Raw genomic sequence first — 15,250 nt, 5'->3', positions numbered from 1 at the left:
ACCCACGGGGAAACATTTAATTATTTAAAGTATTCACCTTTTTATTTTATTTTTGATTTTCCAAAAAAAAACAACAAATATAACAAACTGTACTAGGCTAAAGTACAATTAAACGAGAGATTTCTTCTATTAAATAATATTGATATTCCTAGTGCTTTATAAAGATTTTAATTGATATTTTCCATCGGTCTTGAATGCTCTTAATACAAACTCATCGTCAAGAAACTATAATTTGGCCAATTTTCCTGAAATATTAGCATATAAGATGGGGAAAATGTTCCAAAACACCTAAATATTTCGAAAATTAAGTGGTTTTAGGAAAAAATACTTTTTAGAAAAATTCCTAGTACATTTAAAAACCTATTGGATGGCTAAACTGGTTTAATTTAGAGAGACTCCTGAAGGATGTATGAAGATCACCTTGAATTTTTTAAGTGAGCCGTCAATGTTTAATTGAATATTTTAGTAGCTTATGTGAAGAACTTTTCAAAACCTTCTACTGATTTTCACTTGCATCCACGCATTTTTGAGATATTTCGATTTTAAAGTATACTTGGGTGAATGCGCATGCATACGTATTGGCAAAGATTAGCAGGAAAATTGATCATGCAGATCCGTATCATTAAACAGAGCTAAGTTCGAATTTCGGTTTAACACTTAAAACGACCGAGTTAGTACTGAAGGTTAAAGTGTGTGACAACTTGATATTAGCAAAGACAGCGTGAAGTTTGTTTCGTTCCATAGTAATCTTGATCGGTAGGTGGCGATGCAAATCGAAGCGCTGATTCAATGAACTTTAAGGCCAACTCCATCTATCGAACCTGACTCGAACCACCTTGTTTTACTTGCACGATATTACTTTGGTGGGTGCATGTGTACAGGCCTTTTTTATTTCAGTCAGCTTTGATATATTTCAGCCTTCAGGTGCCAGAGGAAACAGCATAGTTTATTTGGATTTCTTTCTCGCTCTTTATCTCACTTTCATTTAGTCAAAGAGACGAAGTAAAAGTCCTTCTCAACAAGCTACGATGTCTTTTTATACCGCAGATTCGATTTCGATTCCATCCAATTACTTCTTCATTTTTTATAATTATGAAATATTTATTTTTAGACATTGACAAATTAGATTAAATAATGTGTATAACAATATATAGGTTTTGTTATATGTAGTTGTTATATTAAGAACAGCTTTATTAAGCCATAAACTTTAAATATTGTTATAACAATTTAATTCTTATTGTGTTATTAATTGTATTAATTTATCAGTAACTACTATATATATTCCAGAATTTAAAAAAAGTAAAAACTAGTCTCGAAGAAGAAATGAAAATGGATCCATCAGGTTTTCAAAGACGGTTAGGGGAAACCAGGGTTAAAAGTAACAGGGGCAGGTTGTAATAAAGTTTATATCTTAAGAGAGAAACAAATTTGCAAAATGTTAGGGTTGGTATCAGTTGAAAAAGAAACCAAGCCTCGTATTCAACATGACTGCAAAAATCTGAGAGTGTAAATTTTAATTGGCAAGTTTCAGATTTTTGCTGGTCATGTTGGATATGAGGCTAGCCTGATTTCGGGTGAAACCGACCCTTGGAAGTCTTAACTTGCACATTGAGACATATCGAACAGAGCGGCGTATGCAATTGTCAACATCAGTATTACATAAATGCATACGCAGAGTAATTTTTCAATTCTTGAAGTAAAAGTAGACCTCAGTTTAAAGCTACGCTTATTACTTTGTAGTATATTTCATAACATATAATAAACTGTTTACTACTAGTTTCAAATATATTTCATCTAAATAATTATTCCTGTTTGATATGATGTAAAAACACGGTAGTTTTTTGTTAATAATAATAAATATTAATATGTCGCGCGTATAGGGCATAAAGTAACGTTTTAAAAGGGCTAGTTGTAACAGTGTTACAACTTTCTCCAAAAAATAAAATTTTTCATAAATTAGATGATTGTAAGTAATTAAAATTCTTTTAAAATCAATATGATAATGTGTAATTGAATTCGCGTGTCTCAGAATTAAACAAGTATCTTTTTTTTGAGCCAACTAAGCTTTTGTTCTGAATTACACATGGATTTCATAAAAAGAACAGTTTTAGGTAATGTTTAATATAAAATTGAAGCGGTCTTCGTGTGCACTCGCATACGCATTATTCAAATAGATCTTAAATTTAATACTGATGATCATGAAAATATTATAGAAGGGAGAAAAATAATCAAAATGATGATAATAATCAAATAGAAGATTATTATCTAGTCTGCTGCATGCCCTTCTCCAAATGTATAAGCACGGTGGAGAATGGATACAATGCTTGAGCTGCAATAAAAGAGTATATGGAAATGAGTAAAGGTAATTATATTAAAATTATATATCAGAACTGTTATCGGGGAAATCATCGATTCATTAATTAAATCTACTTGTACCTTACATTTAAGATCAAAATATATTTAATATATTGTTACCTCTATGTGAAAAATTATAAGTTTAAAAGAATAGTTTATTAAATTATATATGTTCCTGTAATCTTTCATTGAATAAATATTTACAATTGAAGCATTTTACACTTATGAAACAATTCTTGCCTCTGTTCTGTTAAATTTTTCCCCAACATGGGGTAAAATTTAACAATTGTTGATTTTTTAGAAAACATCTCCAATCTGTTTAGCTAAACAATATTTCTAACTTTTTTTACCCCCTCTTCATAATTTAATAGTTGTTTCTATAAACTCAATTAAGAATTTATAGAAATTATTATTACATATTAGATATTTTTCATGTTATAGGAAAAATGTTACAACTAGCCCCAATCTAACCCTATTACCCCATGGTAGACTTCTGGGTGAAAATACGCTGGACAACCAATTTGCTAGAATAGCTTTGTTGACGCAGCCTTAGAGACAGGTATATTCCAAGAGCGAAGGAAATTCCTTCCTCGAGAAATTTGCATATAAGCTACTATCCAAGCGTATTGAAAAAATACTGTTTTTATCTACAAAAAACCAATCGTTTTAATAATAATTTTATTTTCCTAAACCATTAATATACATCAAACCTACCATTTGATTTTTAATCAAAATAGCTCATACATGAAGGAAGTATCGGTATTGAAATATTTTCTCTCAAACACAAAGAGAACTCCCGTCTTTTTATTGAACATAGTTCATCTGCTGGAATGTTTAAAGTGCCGATCCGTTTGAAAATAATTTTGTCCTTCTACAAGATTTTATCAGATAAGCTTCCATTCCAATAGCATTGTGCGAGGGATCGTAGTTTCCTTAAGAATGTTAAAAATATATATCATTTTACATTATTTAAATTCGCAGTAATTAATACAATTTTCATTGTTATAAGAAAGCAGCTGTTTCAACCTTTGGAAACGGCTCTCTGTCTCTCTAAAGATTTTTCTTTAATATCCATTGTCCGATAGCAGGGCTCAGAATTATTTGCACATTTTAGCTATTTACTATAGTCACTAATAGAGATTTCTTATTAGTGACTATAGTAATTAAACAACTGAAATGTGCAAAAATCTCCGAGCCCTGCCCTAGAGCCATAAATGTTTGCTTCGTAAGAGACAGCATTAACGATTGTCCTTAGACTCTCGAAAACAATTTGGAAAGCTTCCTTCTCGTAATCGACAGCAGTTAACCGTAGTCTACTCGGTAATTATCCCTATTTTTTGCGTAAGCGTTACAGCACTCTAACAATAATCTACGTATGGAGAGGAGTACGTCGGCGCAACCATTATTCATAAAGTCTCTGGTAGCTTTTTTCAATTTCAATAGTAATTCTACGAGAATACCAAAGCACATAATGTTATCGATGTATTTATAAGTCAACGAGAGCGAAGTGCGAAGGCGGAAGGGGGATAAACAAAAGCGGATAATAGTTGCATTAAGGTAATGACAGATATATCGACGGTAGCGACGCAGTGGACGTAACACAAACTTAAATCACAAGGCATATGAAAACGAAAGTGCAAACGGACTGAAGTGATTGGAAAGGTTTTGTCCAAACAACTGTGCCAATCGATTGGTCACGCACAGCTCACATCATGCTGGGAACGCTATTATTTTATAAAAAGAGAGAAGAAAAAAAATAATTTTTTTATAAATTGTTTTTACTAAACAATTAAAATAAGTTTTCTATTACTCAAATTATTTTATAATACTTAAAATATTCTTTCTTCCTTATTCTTTCTATAATATAATAACGTTCCTGGCACGATGTTAGCCTCGATGTTAACTGTGCATAGATAACTGATTGACACAGTCGCTTGGACAAAACTTCTCCAATCACTTGTCCGCTTACGCTTCTCATATATCACACTTGACTAAAAGTTGTCTTATAGACATCTTTATTAAACATCTAATTGACTAAAAGACGTCTAAAATATGTCTATAAGTCACTTGGTACTGTATGGGTTCCGTTTTTATGTGCTTTGACTTACTTTTACATTGCATCTACTGTGCCTCTTTCGTCGATGTATGTGCCATCACCCTTACTGGCTAAGTACGTTTTGGAATTACTCATTTACTTAACACTTTCTTTAGTTGCTTATGGCACCTCAACTTTCAGTTTTCGCTTTTTAATCGATATAGCTTAGAATGTCTTCAAGTGTAGAATACGCCGATATGAAGTATAGTGAGCTATGGTATTGCAAATGAAAATACATCCAGTGCAGCGTGACATTATGTGGAACGGCTCCCTAGACGTCCTGTCCCTGATAAACATACTTTTCTTAGAGTGCTGCAGCGCCTACGTGATACGGGCTGTCTAGTCCATTATCAATACTTTCCAGGAAAACCACAATCTACCATTATTGATGAGGAGAAGGAAATCCTCAAAGATATCCATGAAAACCCAATAACGAGCAGTAATGTTATTTCTAACGAAGTAACCGTACCCAGGACCACGATGCATTGCGTGTTAAAAAGAAATATTTTGAGGCTGTACCTCAATTTCATAAAGTACAACTGCTGCCTCGTAATAATAAATATTGTATTTATTTTTGCGAAGATAAGTACTGTAAATAGATATATTTTTTTAATTGCATAATATTTTTAATAATATTAATAAAACTAAAATTGTTCGCACAATACCCACAAGATAAAGATTTTTTGGTAAAAATCTTTTAGACCAAAGAAAGTACTTTCACACTGAATGGTATATTTAACCAAAGGAACTATGTCCAAATGTCAAATAGACTGAGAATAGTCCTCTTGGCGTTCAGGAAGGATCGTTCCAATACAGATACTTCATTTATGTAATGACTAGCTTGATTGAAGACCAAGAGTGATCAATTTTGTTGTTTCTCATTGGTTTAAGAAAATTATTATCAGCAATAAATCTTACAGGTTGAATCGATATTTCTCACACTTCATCTGTCTAGCACCATTTATACGGATTTCTTAGAGGAAAAACTAAATCCGCTCTTAGAAAGTTTGCCTTTACAATTACGACAACCAATGATTTTTAGCGAAAGAATGGTTGTCTAGTATATTTCCGCGCACACACACAAATACACACACACACACCGATGTCTGCCATAGATCGAGTAAACTATTTCCGGACCGATAGATAGGCCATGGTAGGTCATCAACTTGACTCCCGCGTTTACCTCATTTGACTTCACTAGATTTTTTCCTAAGGGTCACGTAAAGAATCTAATGGAACCAATGCGTGGCGCTACTGCAGATGAGATTCGCGAATCGATCATCTAGACCTTTAAAACATACGATCACACTAGATCTGGTGCAGCGAGAAAATGCACAATACTGTCCGGAGGGCAGTAGTCAGTCTCGTTCAAAGAGGTGAGCATCTTGAACAATAAATGTAATTACGTAAAGTGGAGTGAACCTATAGGGGGACACTAATATAATAAAAACGTATTGAACTATCTATCGCCAAGTAATAAGGAAACGATAGTAAAACGTTATCGACTTTCGGAAATCACTCTTGATTACAAGAGAACACAAGAGAATACGGAACACTGGATTTACTAAAGAAAAGTTTATTACGCCGGAGCTCGCCTATCATTTTATGCATATTTATGAAATTACTGATTAAAGTGATACTTTTTGTAAGCTTTCCGATGAAAGGAATATTCTTTTTACCTATGCTTTTCGTGTAAACACTGCTTTTCGTTATATAAAAACACGAAATTTAGTAATACCAATATTTGTTAAATTATTCGATTCCCCTGGTTAAAAATATTTTCAAAACTTTGCCTATAAGAGTAAACATGGTAAACGCCACTTTTATAAAGATTATCAATTAAGAACTATAACTTTTATCTCCGACGAACCTGATGACTAACGTCAATCATCGCAAAAAAATAAAGGAAAGTAAAATCGAGACTCATCTGTTTCGATTTTCCTGGCTCAATTGATTCTTTGTCCGTATCAAGATAACACTTTGAAACATTTCAACCTTTAATAAGATTTTAAATGAGGCATATAAGAAAATAATTTTTTAGTGTTTCCTACTTATAGAATTATCCATTATGTTGAGAGTTTTCAGCTTGATCACGACTTCTGAGGTACGTTGTAAAAATATTTAAAAATTATAAAAAAAAAAGTTAAGGTTAAATGAAATCGAAATCGAATCTACGATATGAAAAGATAATTTAGTTGACCGAATAAGGTTTTTGCCTCCGTTCATTGGGTAAACGAAAGTGAAACTGCGAGAGAGAGAGAGAGATCTGAGAAAACTAGGCCGTTCTCTCTCGCATTCAAAGTATATCGAAGCTGATCAAAGTTTGAGTTTCTTCGGTATTTCGTTCTCTGCTGTATTAATTAGACAAGCTTTAAATATAAAACGAAGAAAATTTTACTACGCAAATGAATATATAATTTTGAAGCATCAAATAATGGTTGAAACACAATGAAACAAAAATAGTTTTTTTTTTCGTTCGATTTTACTTTTTGAGAAGAGTCATTATAATGATTAAAATATACCCTACAAATTAATCGAATTAATATTGTAATTTATTTACAGTAGCAAAAATAACATCATTTTTCTTATCGAATTAATCATCTTTTTATTAAATAGGAGAAATTTGAAAGCACGTTAATTATTATTTTCAAATATTTAAAAATATTGAGTCGGTGAATTTGTAGCGTATGTTTTAATGATTAAAATGACTCCATGAAAAATAAAATCGAATGAAAATGTTTTTCTTTGAAAATAAAATAAGTTTAAAAAGAAAAAGCACAGGTAAGATTAAGATAGCATCCAAATATAATATAAGAGTAAAATATTTTTCTTTATATTTTATTTGAATTATTATTTAGTGTTTCATAATTGTGTTTACTCATTCATGTGTGTGTGTGAATCAAAATTTGATATATTTTATATTTAAAACATGTCTGAGACTAGTAAAGTAAAAATATAAACCATGGAACCACCTTAATTAAGCGAAAGAAGCTAACTGAAGCTAACTGAAGACAACGCAACATATACGCACCAAAATAATGGCGTGCGTGCAAAAGAAGCAGCTCTGCTTCAATTTTTATAGATGGAGCTAGGAGTAGAATTTACTCCGGACATTCTGGACCAGCGTTTTAATTTACAGCGCCACCTACGGTAAGGTTTGTTGATGAACAGGTGACGAGACAGGTTAATTTGTGGAAAGCACCTAAAATTTTGAAATGTGCGTGCATGCGTACTCTGCACAGTAGCATTTCGACACTTGACAGTGTTCCACACATGCTTGGCAATCACGCTGCTGATTGACCAATCATATTTCATTATTCAAAATCAAATAACTGATTTGTCTCTACTGAAGTGCAATCGTTGACTGTTTGAGATTATTTGGGAGTTGGGGCTACTTGGAACTTTGGGACTTGAGTTCACTTGAGAAAATTAGTGTGGTACTACAGATTTTGGCATTAAAATCTTTCTATAGACTGTAAAACCTACAAAAGATATTTAGACGCTGCTGATTGTTTCTAGACCTACCGAAGTCATAAGTTTACAATAAAATATTGATTGCTTTTATACATTTTTGAAATGTATTTTTTATCGGAAGGAGCTTTGAACGTAAGTCTATTACTATCTTACATACTGTTGTTTTTATATAATAACAATTATGTTTAACCCCTAGCAAATAATGAATGGAGAGTATATTGCTCAACCAGTTCTTCAAATGCTGGTAAGCAATTGCAATAAATAGTGCAGCAATTTCGTAACATGTTGACAGTTAAATTAAATCTATGAGAAATTAAAATATACTTTTAATCTATAGGGTTATAAAAAACTTGATGGACCAAACAGTATTGAGAGCTATCAATTATTATTATCTGATGGGGGCAGAATCACCTCATTCGCCATGCTAGATACTCAGTTAAACCACTTAATTACTGACAAAATTTTAAAAGAATTCTCTATTTGTCAAGTGAATAAATATGTCATAAGTATGATAGATTATAGTGGAGGTAAAAAGTAAGTTCCTCTTGATCAAAGACAATATACTGTTTATTTAGAGATTTTTGTCTAGAGAACATTTTAAAATAATTATCTTTTGTTATCATATCTTTTTATAACATTTTGTAAATGTATGTTGTAGACGTGTCATGGTAATATTGAACATTGATATAAATGTTTCTGGTGACCACGTTGGATTCAAAATAGGTAATCCTATAAGTGATGATAGTGGTCCTTCTTTCAAAAATATATGTGAAAAAAGGTTTTTAGGAGAAAAGTCTGATGCTGCTTTACATGTTACAAAACTTCAAAGTAAAATAAATAATCTATTTGTAAATAAACTTAAGATATATTAAAATTTATTTAAATTATACTTTCTTTCCTAATAGCAAATAATGATGTGACAGTTAGCCTTCATCGCCCAATATCAAATGAAACTCTAATTTCAATTGATACATTAAACCCGTATCAAGATACGTAAGTAGTACTTTATAACTCATATTGAGCTACAGTAGTATTTTAAAAATTTTGTAACTTAGGTAAATAAATCCTTCTAGTTGGTTAATCAAAGCACGAGTGACTAATAAAACAGACGTAAGAAAATGGTTTAATGCAAGAGGAGAAGGTACATTGTTCAGTATGGACTTATTAGATGAAAGTGGTGAAATAAAATGTACTGCATTTAACGATGAATGTGACAAGTTTTTTGATATATTAGAGGTAAGAACCTAATGAATAGCCAAACAACTATTTATGTGGTATGCTATGATAATCAACAATTGCTTGCACCAATAAAATAGGTGGGAAAAATTTATTACATTTCCAAGTGTAACATAAAAGCAGCAAACAAACAATACTGTAATTTAAAATGTGCATATGAAATGATCTTGACCAAATACTCAAAAATTATACCATGCCAGGACAAGAGTGAAAATGTTCCAAAAATTCAATTTCATTTTGAGCCTATAAGTGCAATTGCTAAAAAAAGTGAAAAAGCTGTGATTGGTATGTTCAAAGTACTGAAATTCATTATTTAGATTGAACAGAGAAAGTAGTGTGTAAAAAAGTAATTGATGAAGTTAGTTTTGATTCTTTCTTCAATTATAGATGTATTGGGAATTGTAGCATCTTTTGATGAATTACAGACAATAATACAAAAAAATTCTGGTATACCTTTAGAGAAAAGGGATATTCAGTTAGTTGATGAAAGCAACACAATGGTAAATTTCACTGTAATGTATAAAAAGCAATGTAATTTCCAAAATATTAATTATCATATTCAAATTGGATTAATTTACTGTAGGTATCTTTAACTTTATGGAGATCTCAGGCACGAGAATTTAATGGATCAAATAATCCAGTAGTAGCTGTTAAAGGAGCTTCTGTCAGAGAATTTAATGGTAGAAAAAGCATTACTCTTTTTAATTCTTCTGTTATTCAGATTGATCCTGATATACCAGAAGCTCATAAGTATGTTAAATGCTGTAAAGCATAAATTAAGTTTACTACATCAATTTATATCATTTTGACAATTTTAAAAATTATTTTTGTTAGGTTACGAGAATGGTATAGTTCTACTGGTCATTGCTCAGAAAGTGCTACCAAAGTAGAATCACCATGTAGACGATACATTACATTCAAAGAAGCAAAAGATTTGCAATTGGGTCATAAACATACAGACTACTACATTGTTAAAGCAAAAGTTAATATGAGCCAGGTTAAGAATGCTCTTTACAAGTCATGTCCTACTGAGAACTGCTTAAAAAAGGTAAGTTACTAAAATAATCTTTGTATATTATGGAATAGGTAGCAGCATTTGTTATAGCTATTAAGTGTTGCTTAAAATATTTTAATTTATTTTTGTTTTAGTTAATTGAGCAATCCAATGATTTGTATAGATGTGAAAAGTGTAATAAAGAATATGTTGACTTTAAGTATGTATTAGTGTTAGAAGTGAGTATAATTCACAATTAATTCAAATACAGGTATTCATTTAATAGGAGTGAAATTATTTGTTGAACTTACAATTTCAGTTAATATTAACAGACCCGACGGGAAGTCAATGGGTTACAGTATTTCATAGAGAGGCTGAAAAATTAATAGGTTTATCCGCAAAGGAATTAGCAGAAATTCGAGAAATTCATGAAGATTTTTATTCCGAAAGATTGGCGGTTATTTTACTCAAGACTTTTCAATTCGAATTGCGAGTAGAAATGCAACGATGTGATGTATGCTTATATTTCTGGTATATTTTAATCTATTCCTTAAGTTTTTAACTTTTTTTAATATAATAAATTGTTCATAGGGCGAGGAACAATTAAAAACAATTGTTATATCCTCTTCACCAATGGATTAAACAATTTGGAATGGATGATTGATAAAAATAATTAAAGATTGATTAATTATTGGTAATGCGTAAATATTATTAATTGTATCCAATTATAGTCGAAATCCAAATGAGTAAATTATTTCCTTAAATATTCTAAATATGTTAAATTTAAATACTGGTTTGTAATTTTTTTATGACGTTACTCTAATAAGGTATTATAAAATTAAACAATGATAGTGAAACAAATTTATTGACTTAACAGCAATTATGTTCAAAGTTGTTATAAATTAAAAAATCCATATTTGCTATTTTATGGAAAAATTGTTATTACGAATATAATGTTAATTTATAACGTTATTTTGTACATGTTAATATTCAAACTTCAGATTTTTATTTCAGTAAACTTTAAAACATAGTTACATAGTAAATAGTAGACCCTTATTCTTTTTTGTGGATAATTACACTAAACCAATACGTTTAAGTAAAAGCTAGGTTTTCTGTGAACGTTCGCATTATTTTAAGTTCGTTCCATCCTACATATGTTATGGAGGTACGAACTACGAAGTACCTGGAGAGAGAGAGAGCATAAGGTCCCACTTTAGGTGAGGTGTTATGCCACTAAGGTGAAGGGAAGAAGGGGGGCTATCCACAATTTTTCCCCTCACCCTTCAAGGTTCAACCCCGCAAGCCTATGCTCTCTCCAGGTACTTCGTATGTATGTACCTGCATGCCCTGGCCTAAATTCATCCATCAAAACTGACGTAAAACACCATTACTTCTGATGTGCGTGTGTGTTGGACTGAAAAAACAAATGAAGCTCATACTCTTCACCGTACTGTATCGCCATACGCACACACGTGCGACTGCCGACTATACTGTTTGTTATTATTTCCTCCTAACGTCTTACATTCCTGATCCAGGCACTGTATAAAATTTATTTTCTACATATTTTTAGCGGAATCCCTCAAGCGTTTTTTAAGTTAAATGTTATGTGGACGATAATACGACGTTAATTGACTACCGATGTTAAAATCATGTACCTCTTCGGTGACATCACGAACTGCTATTTATAATAAGTCAATTAGATTAAAAATAACCAACAAAAGAAATTTAAAAAAAATACTATTTTTCATAAATATGGATATTATACTAGAAAGAACAGTTCGCGACGTCATTATAAGATGGTGCAATTAATTTCAACTAGCTTATTGTTAAATATCGCCGTATCATTGACACCCACTTCAAATTCTACTCTGTAATATCGGTACGAGGGATTTCTCATTAAGGAACAATATAAGATTAAAATTTTGATTTAGCAAGTACTGTCGTAAATATACTTACTCCCAACGAGTTAAATTGATTAATTAGTTTTTCATCTAAAATCATCTTCACTAAAGTGAAAATTAGAAGTGGAAAATAGATCAACAAAATTAATCAATTAATAATTACTAAATATGGCTATAAACTAAAGTTAGGAGAACTTTTAAAGAAAAATTACCTAATATTCCTTTTTTACAAGCTACCCTACAAAGTTTCTGTTGTAAGCATTGTTACAAGTTTCCATCTATTTTTTTTTACAGGGTTGGTGGTCCTAGTTTTTTTTATTTCTTGTTACTTCCTTTTACTTCGTAGCACTAACCTCTCAGTTATCACCTTTGCGATGAATAAGAATACAATATTATCGCTTAGTTTCGCATTTCATCGAGTTACACGTACAATTTCATCGCCTCTTCAGGAATACGTTTCATTCAGCCTGCTCGCTTTCACCTACCTAATTCTCAGCTAAATAGCACTTCTAATTTTTGTACAAACATTATTCATCATATAGAATCCTATAATAATTAAAATAGTAAGTTCAACAAATATGAAAACTGAGGTAAGTTGGTATATCAAGAAGAAAGTTGTGCAGAACTTTAACAGAAAATCTGTTAGAATTCTGTTGGTAGTGTAGCAATTTTTAACACAACAATTGGAGTAGTATCATTAATGCATTTAGCGTTATCGCTTCTGACTGATATTATTTTTAGGCAAATGCTATTTATCCAGGATCTAAATATGTCATTTATAGCAAAAGAGTCTTCGATTCCTATTGAGTATTTAGGTCACCCACTAACATTTTCTTTACTATATATTACCTCGCCTATCTCTTATCGATTAGACATAACGGTAAATTTTACTTCGATAAAAGCTGTCTGTCTTTTTCCTATTTATATGAATTTCATTCAATTCCGGAACACTCCTTCCTAGTCATCCCATTTTTTCTCCTTTATTCTACATAAATTCCAATAAAACTGGTCTTTCATGGAACTTGAATTCAAATTTTGTCAAATTCAAGACAAAATATAAATTTTTGTCTATGAATTATAATTAATTTGATATAAGAATGATCACAATTGCTGATCACGTTTACCATTATTCGGGGAACTAAAAGGTTCAGGGAATGGAAAAGGTAAGTAGAAAATGAGAAGCATAGGGATCAGGTGTGAGTAATTTTTCATGATTTTTTTGGGTAGTCCGTGAAGGAATAACAAACTGCCGCGATCCGCTTGTCATGTATAATGCACAGATTTACAACATTCCGTTATCTGACAGTACTATATGTCCTGCAAAATAACAGAGGGAGGCAAAAAATGCAGCATCGTTAACATTCGTAGCACGATCACCCTGGCGTGTACCGTTCAGAAGGAATCGCGTTCTACTTTTTACCTTAAAAGGCCCGGGGCTTCCCAGCACCTTTTCTGAAACTCGCTTTCGTTATAGGAAATGGTACTTTTCTATGACCGAAATTAATGTCATATATTAAACTTGCTTTAGTCTTCTCTATTTTAATTTTTAAGAATTTTCTTTATAAACTTCACGATGTTTCTATTACTACTCGTAGATTTGTCTAAAAGTCATCTTAGTTATGGTCACGTGACACATTTTTTCTCAAACACTCGAAGATCAAGAAAGTCTTTTTATCTTTTATCCCAATTTAAGATGTAATTAATTAATTTCAGACAACAATACAAATTGTTTTTCATTTTTTGTAGATGAATCATTCAATTTAACATCGAGCAAAATTTCATTAGAAATATTGGGTGGAAAGGGTAGTTTTACAACCTGACATCATTTCCACATTAAATTTTGCAACGGATTTTGTATCGTTAGGAATGATATAATACCACCAACTTTATTGCTAGTAAAAAAATTGACAAGGAAACTAGCCCTGTTCTGCAGGCGCTGTAACGGTTGGTAATATTCCGATGGGAAAAGCGACGACACATCTAAGCTCGAGCGGGTATGCACAGGTGTCCGTAAATAAACTCACATCAAGTTTGTGCAACAACCGGTGAACGTAAAGGGAAATAACGCTTTTGCAAACTGCTCATTTGCAAAGCTTCTTTATCGTCATGGGACATTCATTCCATAAAAGAATAACACCCGCTCTCTGTAATTTCTCATTCCGAATGATCTCCTAACCTCAAAAATAAGAAATAGCATATATTAAGGAGTTATCGTATAATTCCATTAACAAAGTATAAATCATATGGATCAAAAACGTTATTTAAAAATGTTATTTAACGTTAAAAATTACACAGTTTTAAAGTTTTTAATTCTTGGCTGTGTACCTCTGGACCATTCACGACTTCACCCCCTTCGTTAGACCTCAAAAAACAATTTTACCAAACGAACTATCAGTCTTACTAAAAAACCATCGAAAGATTACATACGAGTTTTTATTAGTGAAAAAGTTTATTTTTTTCCTCGTAGCCAGTCGTAGCACACATTTTACTACTTACGGTTTTAAACGGTCTAATATGTCAGTTATCTCGTGCAGCGGCCAGCGGAAGCGAACTCGCTATGGATTAAATATTTGGAGAAATTCAAATATTATGTAACCTTTTCTTTGTATGTTACTAGTAATTCAAATTACTGCGTTTTTATTTACATTCGTATGAACGTTATAGTTACGTTATCAAAATATTTAAAAATACATCGATATTAACCATAATTAAAGCATCGAGACATTTATGAAAATAATCGTTATTTCCTACGTTTATTAAACGTTGAAATGTCCACAAAAATTAAAATATCACGCAAACGTGATTTTCAAATGTCATTTAACGTTCGGAACGACGAAAGCTTGTATATTACACCGCCTTAGCTTTATTCATCCAAATATATAATATTGATTTCTTGGCTAGCTAAAATGCCTATGTGCATGACAGATTGATACGTTGTTATGCTACAAGAAGCTTGTCATATTATAATTGTTAAAACTATAAAATTAAAACTAACTTTACAAGACTGTTTATTAACTATGTAAAAATAAAATTTTAGATGGTATTCGAAAAACGGACTCTTTGATCTTATGAGAAATATTGTTTTTAGTTTTAGAAAGCGATAAACTCAATATAGCTATTAAGGCAGTTTAGGACTATTTGTAACAATTCTCAGAAAAATGTGCATATTTTTAAATTTATATATAATTTCTTAGC

General features: G+C 31.4%; 2 protein-coding genes across 2 annotated transcripts in view; both read left to right on the top strand.

The window, feature by feature from the left end:
* Positions 1–15,250, top strand: part of LOC136779708 (carboxypeptidase N subunit 2-like) — a 62,425-nt gene that overhangs the window by 41,299 nt on the left and 5,876 nt on the right. The window lies entirely within an intron of this gene.
* On the top strand, positions 7,583–11,127 carry LOC136779593 (replication protein A 70 kDa DNA-binding subunit-like). The gene is made up of 13 exons (XM_066737250.1): positions 7,583–8,056; positions 8,121–8,168; positions 8,262–8,458; positions 8,583–8,752; positions 8,830–8,917; positions 8,998–9,160; positions 9,241–9,445; positions 9,548–9,660; positions 9,744–9,910; positions 9,995–10,208; positions 10,310–10,393; positions 10,474–10,668; positions 10,746–11,127. Exons 1-13 carry the CDS (start codon positions 8,027–8,029, stop codon positions 10,794–10,796), a joined length of 1,725 nt encoding a protein of 574 aa, XP_066593347.1. The 5' UTR covers positions 7,583–8,026; the 3' UTR covers positions 10,797–11,127.

Source organism: Prorops nasuta, unplaced genomic scaffold (assembly GCF_024137725.1).
Source record: "Prorops nasuta isolate Cenicafe-Biocafe unplaced genomic scaffold, Cenicafe_Pnas_1.2 PNAS00017, whole genome shotgun sequence".
NCBI lineage: Eukaryota > Metazoa > Arthropoda > Insecta > Hymenoptera > Bethylidae > Prorops > Prorops nasuta.
Note: the sequence above shows the minus strand (reverse complement) of the source record. Positions and strands in the feature narration are given on the sequence as shown.